The sequence below is a fragment of the Amphiura filiformis genome, chromosome 2, assembly GCF_039555335.1.
Source record: "Amphiura filiformis chromosome 2, Afil_fr2py, whole genome shotgun sequence".
Classification (NCBI taxonomy): Eukaryota; Metazoa; Echinodermata; class Ophiuroidea; order Amphilepidida; family Amphiuridae; genus Amphiura; species Amphiura filiformis.
In genome coordinates, this window is record NC_092629.1 from 7688602 (window position 1) to 7704456 (window position 15855).

A 15855-nucleotide genomic window follows, 5' to 3' on the forward strand; every position below is an offset into this window, starting at 1 on the left:
CATATCGCATTTTTAGACGGTGGGTTATCAACCGTATGAGAATAAGAAATATTATCGCATTCTACATTCTCGATTGGGCTATTCCAGTTGAAAACCACACTAACCCTGTGTCAGATTTTGGAAATATCTTCCACAGGGGAGTTTGGTTTTCAAAATCAAAAACAATTGGTCAGGGTTAATCATTTTGAAACCCATACTCCCCCTCATTATGGCTTTACCTATATCTTGCACAACTGGAGTGAGTATTTCAAATGGAAATTACCCAACTGTCTATTCTACTTGAAACTCATACTCCCTCTGTGGAAGACTTTAGGAAAATCTATCACAGGGGGAGTGTTGATTTTAAATTGAATAGCCCATTCCTCCTGCAGGTTATTGAGAACCACTGAGATCGCGTCGTACTTCAATATACACATGTTAGTGCTTAAAGGTTTATTAAATTAAAGATGATGTTGCTTTTGATTGTGTTTAAATTTTGAACTCATAACCGGACTATCATACAAGAACATACACGCATATAAACAGACCCCACATCCAAGCCCACCCTACACCTTTTTCACATGTACCTTTCATCCCCACACCAGCCCCACAACACCACCGGGACTCCCATACGTGTACATATCCCTTCACTACCCCACATGCACTACCCACCACCTCAACCTAATTCTTACCCCAACCCTCAGGGCCACACCAATGCACTCCACACACCCATTAAAATCACTAAAATGAACAACCCTTGTGTATAAAATGAAAAATACGAATATGTACTGGATTGTCAGTTCATCGTGCTGTTCATTATAGGAGTAAAATTAAAAATAGAACGGAAATTTTAATCATGTCAGAAGGAACGTACGTGCTTTGTAAATGAAATAAAAACACAGAACTATGTATTCGCCGTATAAGTAGTGATGTAACAGGATTAATGACCATAGATGAATACAAATTTTGAATGTATCGCCCTACACTAGACGTACACTGTAATTCTGCATTGCACTATTGATTACCAAATAAAAGGCAAACGACCTGGATCGTAATTCTATAGAAATTTCACATTATGCTGAAATTACTCACCTGTACGCATTAGGAAATGAATTTGGAGAAAACCTTCTGTTAATAAAATACTATGCTGAGCCATCAGCCTGGGTGGCTCACGCTCCAGTAATTTCAGATGATTGAGCTCAGTAATACATCAAAGAATGTCTTCCAATTCATGAAACAAATAGATAATCAGCTTATCGGATTAAAAGCTTAGAAGCTTAAAAGTGTTTGTAATTATCAGAAGGTTTTCTCCAAATTCATTCTCTAATGGATTAGCGTCTTTGAAAAGAGCGGTATTGTATGTATGATTGCACACACATGACAGGCGATGAGCGCAGCCTACTTGTAGTGCAGGGCAATATATTCCAAATTGTATTCACCTATTGCTATGGTTATTAATCCTGTTACATTACTACTTCCACGGCGAATATAAATGAGAAATACGAGTGTAACGATGTCTGGAATAATGGTTGTGGTTTTTTCGAAAGTTATAAGATACGTAAACAAAACACTTTGTTTTGCATGAATAAAGACATAGGCTACTTATTCTGATTGCATCTAATGAAGGAAAGGACACATTATTACATTAAAAAGTATCTTTGAATATGTTGAAAAGTGATTTAAATCAAACAAATGAAAGACAACGTTGCCATAACGATAAACGATAAAAAATGATAGATAACCATAAACCATGAAAAGGACAAAACCAAATCACATGAAGATAAAAAGGATACACATCGTAAATGGTTACAAAATCGAAGGTAGAATTTTATGAACTTTAGAAAGAATTACGTATGTATACGTAGAAAGAAAAATTGAAACAAATTGCTTCAATAAAGCATGACTCAGGCAATTTGTTGTCTTTTTATTTCCCTTGTACTCTGTTCAGTTTACACAGACATGCAGTTTGACATTTTAAAAATTCGACCTTTGGCCATTCAAATGCTTGCAACTTTGCAGTTCACAGCTGATTCATTTATTACCCAAAGAGGCATCAAAAAGTGAAGAATAAGATTTGGAACCTACAGAAAACACACTTGCTTAGTTGTAAAATTATCGACTCTTTTCTGTAGAGATTTGTGCGTAGTTTATTGTAGGCACAACTGCATGATTTCGCCACTGTCTTTCGTGGTCATCACAAGCATTGACAACTACAATCCGCGAAATTAATAGTTGGCACACTTGCACAAAACAATTGAAATGAGTGCCCTATCAAAATTGGAGAGGCGAGTGAAACATACATGCAGTATATGTGAAGTACAGACTACCCCCTATATCTCACCCTTCCCCACTCCCCATCTTTCAATGTTGGAGGGTCTCACGGGCCTGTTGACAACATGGCTTGGTCCAACATTGAATTGGGGGAGCAGGGGCAGAGATATACCAAAAGATAGGCAAAGTGTAGTTTGTGTCCGCGCTGAGTTCTATGCTTGGCCGTTAGATGCTTAATTATCTGCGTGCTAGCCATAAAAAGTCTTGATATATTTTCTCAAAATATCAAGAGCATTCTTAAGAACTACTGAACCAATTCAAGGCTTGTTTGTACTAATTTTATTGCATTTTACTTGCTGATTCCAAATATTGTCGTGAAAATTTACAGTTCTTTTTTAATTCAAAAAATTGAAACTTGTCCTTAGAATCATGTCAAGTGCTAGCAGCGACTACCAAAGAAATGTATTGGCCAAATACTCAGATTGACATTCCGTGAGCAGTGGAATGTATCTATGCATGTTTTTATGTAAGTAAGCTGTGAGTATTTAAGGAGTATTTGTTTGGTGACTGCTTACAGCACCATGTGGGGGTGTGTGGGGGTGAGTGTGGGGGTGGGGAGGATGATGGGAGGGTGGAGGTGTTGTATCGTATGTAGTAGCTTGCTTGTGGATACATGTACGTGAGTGCTTGTGAGTTATGTAAGTAAGTGAGTGAGGATTTCTGGCCTAGGTTTTTGGATGGGATTATGTGTTTGGTGAGTTGTGGCAATTATAGTGCTTCAATTTTGTGCAATGTATTTAATTAATTTTTATTAACGAGTATTTTCTATATCCTGCTGTTATTTGATTATATTAATTTTGTAGGTTTTATACCATGTAAAAAATATCCAATTTGGCCTTTGGGCCACGAATTTTTAATAAATTGAATTGAATTGAATGACAGTGTTTAGCCATGCAATTTCGTGACCGCTGCCTTTTAAGTTGAATACCTCTACAATGTAGTGGACACCACCAAACTTTCTGGACGCATTTTGCAGTGCTGTCTAAATACTTGCTCGCTTTCTTGATCAAAACCATAATGAGCTTACCTTTCAGGGGAGCCATTATCTTTATGGGATACTGCGATAGCATCTTCTTGGTGTGGTTTGAACTGTAGTAAGGTGGGTCGGGGATGGCGATCAACGTCTAACTCCACAGGTAGAGGGCTAAAAAAGGCAGTTCTGAAAAGAAAGAAATATTATTTTATTTAAACATGAAACGCATTTGTATCTCGTTTTGCCAACTTGCACAGTTTGGAACACTAAAGCTATAAAACCTAAAGTTACAATTATAATATTCGACTGTAAACCACGGTTGGTTTATAGCATGTAAACCTGCGTCATTTTAAAGAAAAAGTAAACAATGATGGCGCTATTTATCTTAAATCGCGTTTTCGTATTTACAAGGGGTAAAGTCTAGTCAATAATGTCTCCATATGAGTAGACACTTGTATAACGGCATTAAAACGTCAGGAAAAGAGTAATAAATAAAAACGAAAAGTTCGAAAAGAAACAAAAATCTATGTTAAAAAGAGCTGGAAATATATATACATATTAGTGTAATAGTTGTTGGTATTGTCCAGGTCTAGAATTCTCGCTATTCGCAATAAGGGCGCCGCCAGCGGTTTGCGATGTATCATGGGAAAAATCGTGATGTATCATGGGAAAAGGTCGACATCCAAGTCCGCGCAATACGAATATTACCATGCTATTACATAGGAACACGTGGCAATATTTTTTAGTTTGTCAATATAACGGTATTACACGCAAATCGATAGAGAAAAAATTAATTGTGCACATTTCAAATTACATTATTAAGTATTATTGAGTATCGATTCGCGTGTAACACCTTTATTTTGACAAACTAAAAATATTGTCACGTGTTCCTATGTAATAGCATGGTAATATTCGTATTGGTGCGGACTTGATGTCGACCTTTTCCATGATACATCACGATATTTCCCATGATACATCGCAAACCGCTGGCGGCGCCCTTATTGCGAATAGCGAGAATTGAACATTATATGATGTTTTGTTAGAAAATTTAATACATGACCACATCAAACAACCGTGAAACAGAGAGACCATTTTGAATATCCCCTTTAAAATGTCCCTTACACACAAACTTACAATTATCTTCATGCACAAAGTCAGAAGGAATAAGATATACTGGTGGATACCTAATGGTTTTGACAGTAAAATTAGCTTTATACTCCATTCGCCCATAATAAGATATTGCCGGTTGACCAATAAATTAAACCGGATAGCAAATTGCTAGATAAGAAACGTCAACTTATTATACGAGTAATGAATTGATTGTCGCCAGCGAATCAACTATAAACCTAATTTAACAATTTATCGTCTAGGTTTGCAAGTCAGTGTTTGTCTATAGTAATTTGCTTAATGTGGTTACAAAAGACCTTTATAAAGGTTACCGTTTAAAGGTTACTCGTTTGTCTTCCTGCTAACGCACATTTGCCACATATGCAGGTTTCGCTGCGTATAAAATTCAACGAATTCAAAGATTGGTCCTAAAAGTCTCTTCCAAGTTTTACTAAAGCAAAACTGGGCTTGTTTGGACTTAAGATGCAATTCTCATATAGAGGTCTAATATGGTGTCAAAAGGCACATAAAAAACACAATAATTGTTTTTACATTTTCTCGGTGTCTTACGGTAAGGGTTAATGCTAGTTGGCTAATCCCGACTAAATGCTCTTTCGCCCACATATCATCATGTAACAAAATGATTGCCAATTTCCTTATAAGGATTAGTGTTTATTCAAAAATGTATAAAGTAAGCTCAGCTTGGAATTTGTTTACTCCTACGCATGACATTAACGTCTTTATTCCAATTAATTATGCACAAGGTTTTATTACAACGGGTGTGGGTTTATGACTTAGGTAATGCGGAATAATCATCACTCTCAGGTCCAAGAAACTATGTTAGATTTCACCAAAAGTTTGGATAAATTCCTCTACTTTAAAGGAAGGTGACCGGATATATCATGATTTAGAAAATGGAATTCTTTAAAACTGACGTATAACATAAAATGTCATCCCTTTCAAGCATTAATGCAAAAAGAACACGTTAAATGTTTCTTGTGAAAATGGTACTAATTCCTTATGGAATTACTGAGATTTATACAGCGTGATAATCATGTTAATACTATAGTCTACAGTGTCTTTATTAATTACATTCATTTAATAAATTGATATCAAATGAGAGATCCTACTTTTCTCATTAACATATTGAAATCAGGAGTTCCAAAATCGGTGTATTTCCGAAGATATCATCAAAAATCAATCTAACCAATCCAAACCAAACATCACTTGTCAATTACCTTTGGGGCCGCCTGCACAGGTACACCGTCGGCAACTTGGCTGGTACTGTGCGGTACCTAGAGGGAGTACCAGTGTAGTACCAGTGCAGTGCCACTGCTGGAACTGGTGGGTTCTGTGCAGTAACAGCATTGGTACTATGTAGGTACGTTCTGTGGTGTACAGGCAATAAGAATTTTGTAGCGTATATTATGTTTTGTAACATAAAACTGATTTATTACGATTCGATTTTCGATCGAGAATTCAGCTTTAAGTGATATCCAAATGAACTACCAAACAAGGGCAGTAGTTGTTCAGATATTGGAGAGTTTGCCAAATTCTACGTCAACTGTCGTCATTGATCATTTGTGGGGTTTCATAGTACAAGTTGTAATATCACACCACTCCACGCCATACATAAATTCTCCCAGTCACATTTCCCCAATATGAATTTTTTTAAAAGTAAATTTTAATTTCACTTCTTTTAAAGTTTAGCAGAGGCGGGGTTCGAAGTCACGGCCGGCACCGCTTTGGCTATCACGTATACCATACGACCAGCGCCTTAGACCGCTCGACCACGAAGGACTTGATAGTGTCATCGTGAAAATTTAAACATATAATATTAATAAATCGCAACTTCATTACTACATCATATTTTGGAATTTTATCTGCTTAAAACATTAATGTGTATTTATAATAAAGCTACCATTATTTATATTGTTGAATTCTCAAGCGCATAGAGATAATTAATACGAGGGTCCTATGAATAGGTCTACATACACAATACATAAAATCGATTTTGATATCGGCCACGTGCTCTGCTGTGCATGTGCTTTCCCGTAGTGGCGGAAGTTGTATTACGAAGTGCATCCGAACTCCATTTTGAAGCAAATGCTTTTCACAAGGCATTGGATTGTTCCAGTTTGCATCCTAAATCCACATTAGACCCCTAATTTTATTTACGAAATCAAAAGATTAGATTATCATAACAGCAAAACGGTAATCTTTTGTCGGGTCTAATGTGAAAATTACATTAAAAAAATACAGTTTTTACAAAATTAATTTTCACTTAATTCCAAAAAAAAAATGGCGTATATAAGATTGAAATCAATTCTCTACCTTCTATACTAGATCAATTGTGACGCAAGTTGTTATCAAAAATTGTTGTGATAGATGTACAGTTAATATTCATATATTCCATTACCTATCTGATGGTACAGTTTTTACACAGAAAATATTTATTTGAAAAACCTGCCACTCGGCTTTTTCCGGAAAGGTCACATGGTCGCCGTGACCTGTGCAATAATTACAATTAAAATTTTTCTTATTCTAACAGCAAGCGTTTCTAAAATGCAGTATGGCGAAATGTGGTGTATTGTAATATAGTAGTAATATTTAATCTTCTGAATAAATAATACTCTCCAATGGCCCCTTATCCACGTTCAATCATGTATATGCCAATCTTGTTTAAAATGTAATGCCAATAACCATTGTTAACCCTTTTTTATTATCACAAAACTTGCAAAATATTTTGTCCGTGTTTTCCCACGTCTCAAACAAGTATTGCAAGTGCGACACTTGTACGTCTTGGTATTTCCAAATATACTTGTATTCAGTATGTAAAATAAAATGTAACTTAAACACATGACGCATTAATTTCTACTCAAGCTCGCGGACATATCCATTAACCTGTGCTCCGTAAATAAATGTTCCGGGCGCGGGACTCGTAATGCTGAAAATTTTCATCGATTTTGAATAATGATTATTTTTCCATGGTAACCGTATTCGACGATCAAAGTCAATTTCCTTTCGGGCACGAGCAGGCCTATACTATGATCAGCTCGTAACAGGTGAGAATTGTTCCGTTTTGTTACTAACTGTGCGAGTCAATAAAATCCCACCTTACGCCAGCGTAAATTCACAAAACTGCGCGTCAGTCACACAATAATACGCAAACCGAAGTTCTCGTAAGTGCTGCGTCCAGCTTTGTGTATGCCATTCTATATCAATCCACATTGTTATAAGCCTCACCTATTACGAGCCGATCAGAGTATAGAGCCGAATTTATACCGATCACAAGGCTAAGTGGGTGATTATGTGATACACTGCCTATACCAAAAACAAACCAAAAACCAAAAACACAATAACAAACAACAACAACCAACAACAAGCGACAATTATCATGATTTCGTTTACGGCAAATTGTGTTGTAAGCGGGTGGAGAGGGTGGACGAAGTCCATGGGCCCCGAGCAAAAGCGAAAGTGAATTGGATTAGGAATAGGGCTGATAAAGGCCCTGCACTGTTCCCTATCCATTGGCCCCGAGGCTTTTGTTACATCCCTGCCAATGATATGGAAAGTATAGTTCTCACTGAATAAGACTAAAGAGTATAACGCATTGCCTTTCTCGTGTTACTTGTAAAACTTTTACTCTTCCAACTTGTAAAATTTTAACAGATAGTAGCAAAGCTCGATTGTATGTTTTAACTTCCAAATGTGCAGTGTCTACTTATTGAACAAAAATATCATTTATTTCACTTAAAAGTGAACTAAACGGTATAATATTACCATTTACTCACAAACGTACACCGTATAACGTAAAAATATAAAGAATGTTTTAATTTAATTATGTGTTTTCAATTTAGTGATTTTAAGTTATCTTGTATCACGCTGTTAAAAATTCCAAACTGTTCTTCCTTTTTTAAAAATTATGTTTGCAAATGGTTATAATGTAAAGGCAGACACAAGAGCTAATTTTCTTTTAAGTGAATCACCATCTTGTGTAAGGCTCGTTCAATAAACTATACATTTTCCGTAAAACATCCTTCTGCGAAGCACCCAGTTTAATATGACGTCACAATGCTACCATGACAACGGTTATAAAATACCCTTTCTTTAGCGCGGTTGACATTTTGCGAGACGTTGTTGGAGTTGTTAAGTTGGCTTTTCCTGTTCATGCTATTACTCCTGCGGGGATGGAATGATTTCAATTATAAAACAGATGTAAGCGTTAACGAAAGGTTATCGATGGAAGTCCTTGTCAATTTTTTAGAAAAAGATCTTAGTGCAACTGATTTCAACCTTTATGCGCCTCAAAGTAAGAGTATTACACGTGGCATATCAGTCAATGTATATAATGATAATATATATTTGAAAGATTTCCGATATATGTTGCTCAAACACATGTGGATGTTGAATTTTTCATGATGTCATTCAGATTGTTTGAAAATATCCTTACATGTCAAGTATTGATGATATGATATACGGGTATTTAGTGAGTTACACCACAATCTTAAAAACAAGATTGTCGAGCGAATATGTTAAGAACGTTAGGTTACATAGATTTTCCCGATCGGCAAACTCGGGCGACAAGCATGCGAAAAAAATGTATAACGAAATGGTTCTTTCCTTTTGGCTCTCTTTCTGTCCATCTGTGTTCTTTCCTTCGTTCTCCCCAATTCATCTTTTAAATTCAAATTTTCTTAAAAGTCTACTGTAAGATCCATCTTTGTAGGTTAAGGGTACACTAAGTATTGTTGGTCGAAGCAGCCAAAAAAAAAAATCGATTTTCATTATCTTAATCAATATACCTTGTATTGTTGTAAAATATCACTTTGATGTTTTGCAAAAGTTCATTCTAAAAATCATATAATTTAAAAACTTGCTGGATTTACTGTTGTTAATGAGTTATGTTCGTTTTACAAAAGTGTTCTTGTTTCAGCCTTCTTTACAACAAAACTCAAGAACCACAGGACCTACAAAAGTATATCTGTGATGTTTGTATTCTTCTACACACTCGCTATGAAATGATCAATGCAATTTTTGCCAAAGTTCACTACCATTTGCAAGATGCTGTGAACTACCAAATCGCAACAGTTTAAAATAGTTGCTACATTGTGGTAATTTTAACAGGACCCATGATTGCATTTGGACGAAACGGGCTTTTCCATACATTGTGGTCATTGTATGAGGATCCATTTTTGCATTGCAAAATAGGCTTGGAAAAAAGTGTTGTTTTCAAGTTTGAAAGGTCTATAAATCTCCCCAAAGTTTTACAATTATCGTAAACAAAGTGAGACCATTAGTATTTTGTCGATAACCTCTGACGTTAATGAATGGGGGAGGATATTATTGTCCCCGCTAAAGTTCAAACTGGTCTTAAGACTCGAATTGTTTATTTATTATCTATAATTGGAGGAGTAAGCGCGTTACTTGATCGTAAACACGAACAAGACACCTACTGTAATACGTGGGTTGATAAAGCATTTATGCAAACAAGGTATAGAGACATACCAGCACACGGATTCTCAAAAAATTATCTTATCTTTAATGGTAGGTCATATGCCTAAAGGGGCACTTTGTGGTCCACATTCCCATTTCCCCCATACTCCAAATATGTTGAGATTTTTATACCACCAGAACCTCAGAACTACATAATGTTTGTGCGCATAACATTTCTTGCAGATTCGGTCATTTTATTTCAAAAAGCCATTCAATTTGTATTTTCAGCCATCAGACAAACATGGGACAGAGTGGAGTGAAGAGAAAATGGGGAAAGCAAAGGAAAAGAAGAGGGACAAGGAGCCCATTTCCCAAATGCAAATTGTTTTGCGCGCTACCTGCACATATTGTCACAATAAAGCCCTTTCACCCCGATCATGGGCCAAAATTGTGTAAAATGCAAACTTTTTGCGGGCTATTAGCTTTTTGGAAGCTCGGAGACTTTACATGAACAGTTCTTTCTAACAAACGGTACATGTATTATATATCCCACCGATATTAAATACCAGGTCAAAATAATGCAACCAGGAAATGTTTTCGTCAGTGCCCCCAAAATGTTTATTTATGTTTACCCCCGTAATACAATACAATTTTCGTTACTCGCAAATTAAATGTCTGAATCAACTACAATTTTAAAAAATAAACTTTTTTCGTGGACATCTATTGAACCAAGCCCTAAATAGAGGAAGCTAGAATCACGAAATGGCCCTTAACGGTATGATCGAAAACACAAAGTAAATAATAAACGGTAATGTTCCCATATTTACGGTCGACATGTTGACAATACATATTCCTAAATCGGCTAGGTTTAGATATGGGTACAGAATGTTTGTGAGTGTATCGGTTTTTGGGTTTACATAAAATGGGTTATTCCAATTGTATATAAACCCATTTGGAAGACATGACTTTAATATTCCACCCACGGAGTGTGAATTACAAACGGGATTACCTGAATGTGGACTCCATTTAAAAATCTATACCCCTGTGTGGGAGATAAGGGTCATGTCTTCCATAGGGTATATGACTTCCACTGGAATAGCCGTTTAAACGTGTTGGTAGCAAACATCAACGAGAAGTTTGAAACTGGTCAACAATTTCACTCACATTTTTGATCCGAAAAATTTGCGAAACTTTTCACTAGAAACACCGTATCAACGGAAGGATAAAAAGGACACATGTCACCGTCTGGAGGAAATCATCAATCATTACACCTCTGATGACGGAGAATGGTTTCTCTGAAATTATTCGGATCAAAAATTTTAATGTTGTTGATCAGGTTTTTTAAAAATATTATCAAGTAAGTTAGATTGATGATGGTTTTAACATCTTGGCTGCCATTATTATGATGGCTGGTCTATTTTGGAATATCACAAGCTACGTCAAACTGTTATTGCTGATTTTAATTTTTACAATATCTTATTTACCATAAGTTAAGTGAAAACCAACGCGAGCAAGAGTGTGAAAAACAATTGCACAAAAAGTGACGGAGTTCTACTTGGAACCTTTCATACGTCAATTTTCTTAATGCATTTTAAATTTTCATCGATATTTTTGTTCTGTATTTAACAATACTTATTGTCTACATTGGCCTGTTCAATTTGTTTCATGGGATACTTCTGGCCTTCTTTTATAGCTTTATGCCTATAGACCACTGGACATCATTGTTTTCAAAAAGGCGAGGGACTAGTCTATCGATATGCTTGAACGAACCGCTGCACTGTTCAATGGCTTTCTTGTACTATATGATATGTGGTGGGCGATTTAAAATGTACGCGCCTTGAGCAAACTACGACGAGTACGCACACTGCAGGACAAAGAAAAATAGAAATTGACATAATTGGCAATGACGTCACATGTCAAGTGGTCTATAGGTTGCCTGTATTTGTTAGCTTACCAGTCGCTGCATTTGATACACGAAATAAAACCTTCACAGAAAGTAACGCAGCCGGTATAAATACATATAATTAGCCTATAGCTTTAGAACTAATAATCACAATAATTTAACATAAAAGAACGATGTTTTATTTACGCGCATTTTGATATATCCAATATCGTCCAATATTATCAACACATTGTATTGTTATGAATTCAGCGCAAAGATAACGGCGGGTTTTGCATGCCACAGTGGGCTATTCACCGTGGTTCCGCCATATTGGATAGAGCCTCAAACTTGTAATAGACATTAAAGGAAGAATATCGTCACTTTACATAATGTTATATGACTCGTTCAATTCCCATTCATGCATGCTGCTAGATCGAGGCTCTATCTTCAAACTTGATAACCATGCAAGAAGTAAATTCCAGTTGAGATCCACATACCTCGTATGGAAGGCATGATCTTAATCTCCCACACAGGGGTGTAGATTTCAAATAGAGTCACCAATTCAGGTAAACCCATTTGAAATTCACACCACCTGTGTCAATGATTAAGGACATAGCCGAATGTATGAGTTATAACCATTGGTCTCTGTATAGTGTAATATTTAAATTGTGGTATTTTTCTTTAAAAACACTACTGTGTTGCTAAAATTGAACGACATTGTGGGGTATCAAAATTTAAAATGCGCGTGAATAAACCATTACACTTTCCATGCTAAATTATTGTGAATATGATGACCAGTTCTGATGCTAATCTGTAATAGCAGCGTTACTTTTTATAATAATGCACAATTATTATGCCTTAATGTGATCTAAAACTAATCTATAATTGGTGCCACGAAGCTTACTTTATAAGGAGCACAAAAAGACGAGACACTGTCATGATTATGAAAGTAAGATTTATAGCAACATGAGTTTATCCTTTGGTGTTCATCATATCTTGGTGAAAAGTGTCGCAAACATCCCCAGGAAATAATATTCAGATTGAAAAAAAATCATACATGATATTATAGGAAATCTATTATCTACTTTACGAATTTAGGTAACGGGGTCACATCCAATACGTACCCCAGGATAAAAAAGTTCTGTCTGTGTTAAATAGCTGTCCTATTTAAAACAGTTGATTTGGTTATTCGTTGGCAGACATGTTAACCCTGTTCGGAAATGCCATAGATAACATTATATCGTACGGCGAGGCTCCCTTTAGGTTTTGGGTCAGAAGCAATGATTTTGAGGATGAGTCGTCAAAATCTTCAGCCAGATTAAAAAAGTACTCATAAAATACTTCCGTATGAGGAACAAAATATTTTACTAAACTGGAATCGCTCCAATAATTGGTGTGCGACATAAATTACTATTGTCCCCGTTTAGTGAATTGAGTAGCACTCTAAAGAACCAGGCATTGTTATCACTTATACTTGGATGGATGAATAGTGGTAGTGGTTAGTAATTACTTTGACATAATAAGGTAATAATAGTGGGATTAGTGTAACCACTTAATGCTCCGCGTGCTAGTCATAGTTTTCAACATTAAAAGTCTTGAGAAAGTTTTGAGATATTTTCTCAAAAAGAAAATTTTAAGAACCACTGATCCAATTTTATGCTTGTTTCATGCTGATACCAAATATGGTCATAGATATTTAATTTAATCATTTTTTAAAAACTTGTCGTCTGCAGTCTACACCCGAGGGAGAGAGTTACACTTAACGTGTATGGGTCTGACTTGATCAGACTTAAGATAATCTGGTGACTGGTGTACTGGGTCTAAGCCTTCCGTCTGGTGCAATTAACCTTTTCGGTAAATCCCATAAGCCTTTGTGAGTACACCTGAGAACTCGTCATTTGACGTCACTCCGATCTGCGCCGATGCGCACGTCGTTTATCGAACATCGTTACTAGCGCATTGCAAGTCAGCGTGACGTCAAATGACGAGTTCTCACGTGTACTCGCAAAAGCTTATGGATTTACCGAAAAGGTGAATTGCGTTCGTATCTAACGGGCAAACTCGCCTACAACTACTTTGACGTTGAGAAACAAACATTCCATCATTCCGGATGTATAAGTATTTTAAAAGTAGGAGATATCCGATTTGGGAAAATTTGTTTATATATTCTAGTTTAGTTAATGTATGATATGAACCAGATACAATTGATGTTGTGGTATGGCTCAAAAGAAAAGCGATAATGTTTGAAATATTTTGAGACAAATATAAGGGAAACATGATTTGATTTGACATAATCATTAGTTCAATATACTATGGCCCGAAGTAGTTTAATTTCAAATGGCGCAGTTCAGTTGCCACCATGCAACAATCATATCTTAAACTGTGACCGTAAGTTCCGGTGTACGAGTTTTTGTATACCTAACATTCAAAGGTCATATACAAACGAATGTAGGTCAACAAACTTTGCCCTGGCAGCTGAGTATATTTGAGATGTTTTCCATCCATGCACTTGATTCTGCGGTAATATACGCTGTTAACTTAGGCGTAAAAGCAAACTCGTGTGGGTGATAACGGATATGGGTGAGGAAGATTATTTTTGACATATCGAGGTTTATTGGTAACGAGAGGATAATAAGGTCAACAAAAGCAAACAGTTTGTCACAATTGTGATGAAGGTTACATTGTTTTAGAGATCCTCTCCAGCATTTCCGGTTTGCTTGTCAGCCTACGTGTTTTTGACTGTCACGGTAAAAAAACAGACTGATATATATTAAAGACTTGAATGCGTAAACGGCTAACGCTTGTACAGTAACATGTATCATATAGGCATATTTAAGGGAGTGTTCTTGTTTTAAAACACATAAACGTGTGACAATATGTTAATAAATGAACAAACGCTTATACAGTGAACGGTTAGCGATTTAACAATGAGGGAATCCCGTCATTAACTTCGAATGGGACGTTAAGCCGTCGGTTCCTTGTACAAAAGAGCCGTTCTTGTCAGTTTTTGAGAAGAGCTTACCAATCAACCAATCCGTCCCTGTGTTTTAATGGACCTCAACGGAAATAAGCTTGAAAAGTGGCTCTCTGGAATAATCCATGGTTGTAAAACCCGGAACAATCAAGCCCAATCATTAGCTTTTGACCAATGAATATTAAAGGCCATATCCTTTTCACACGCCTTTTCCTTTATGCTGAGACGACGTAGGTACCACAAGGACAGTCACAGTTCCTGAACTAAATTTTATCGTATATCGGAGAAAATCTAAGGTATAAAACTCTCTGCGTACTAGACTTGGCTTATATTACACCTCAAAGTTTGGAACAGGGTTTGATTTCATACACAGATACCGTTAGAATGCTAAACAAGTCGCTGAAGCGCGGATGAAGCCATTTCCGTAGTCAATCAAAAAGACACATTTTCTATGAAACACATTGCCAACGGGTTGACGGTTTCTTTCACCATAGGCACGTATAAAAGCAACAGTATACCCAAAATCACACACAGTGACGCGGACGGTGTAATTCAATCCTTTTGTGAATTCCAAGGCCAATAATTGGGTGAAAATATCTGTTACAAATCAGACTCTGTAGGATTCTCCCCTGGGTTGACGTCCACAAAAATTATTATCTTTTTTTCAAGGTTATCATCAGAATATTATTTTCTGTAACTATATAGATATGTGATCTTCCGCTGTATTATTTGTACATCTGTGCCGTGATTAGGATGGCTTCAGAAACCAATCACCGGTCGTTCGCTGACGGCCCAACATATCCGGCGATTGACTCTGGATTCTTCTGTTCGGAACAATAGAACGCAGTTATAATTGAAGACCGAATTAAAAAGACTAGTTTGCGTCTGACATCAGAGCAAAGGCGCAACGTGATTGATTTCTCACCTGCGCAGTACGGCATTTTTGGTTTAGTTGACAGGACGTCATACGCAAACTAGTCTTATTTAATTAGGTCTTCAATCATAGATCTTTGGTTCTGCCAGAGCATCAAGGAATTACGTTATAAGATTATCCTCACAATCTCTTTAATATAGGATGGATATTAGCTGATACTCGTATTATGACTCTTTTATCTATGCGGTTATACTGAGTGTTCTAATTTTACAGATTGTTAAACACACGTGGGTTTAAGA

General features: G+C 36.4%; 1 protein-coding gene across 1 annotated transcript in view; it reads right to left on the minus strand.

The window, feature by feature from the left end:
• Positions 1–15855, minus strand: part of LOC140171231 (uncharacterized) — a 295550-nt gene that overhangs the window by 33361 nt on the left and 246334 nt on the right. The window contains exon 5 of the mRNA XM_072194455.1: positions 3338–3469. Coding sequence (XP_072050556.1) covers positions 3338–3469 — 132 coding nt within the window. The remainder of the gene's footprint in view (positions 1–3337; positions 3470–15855) is intronic.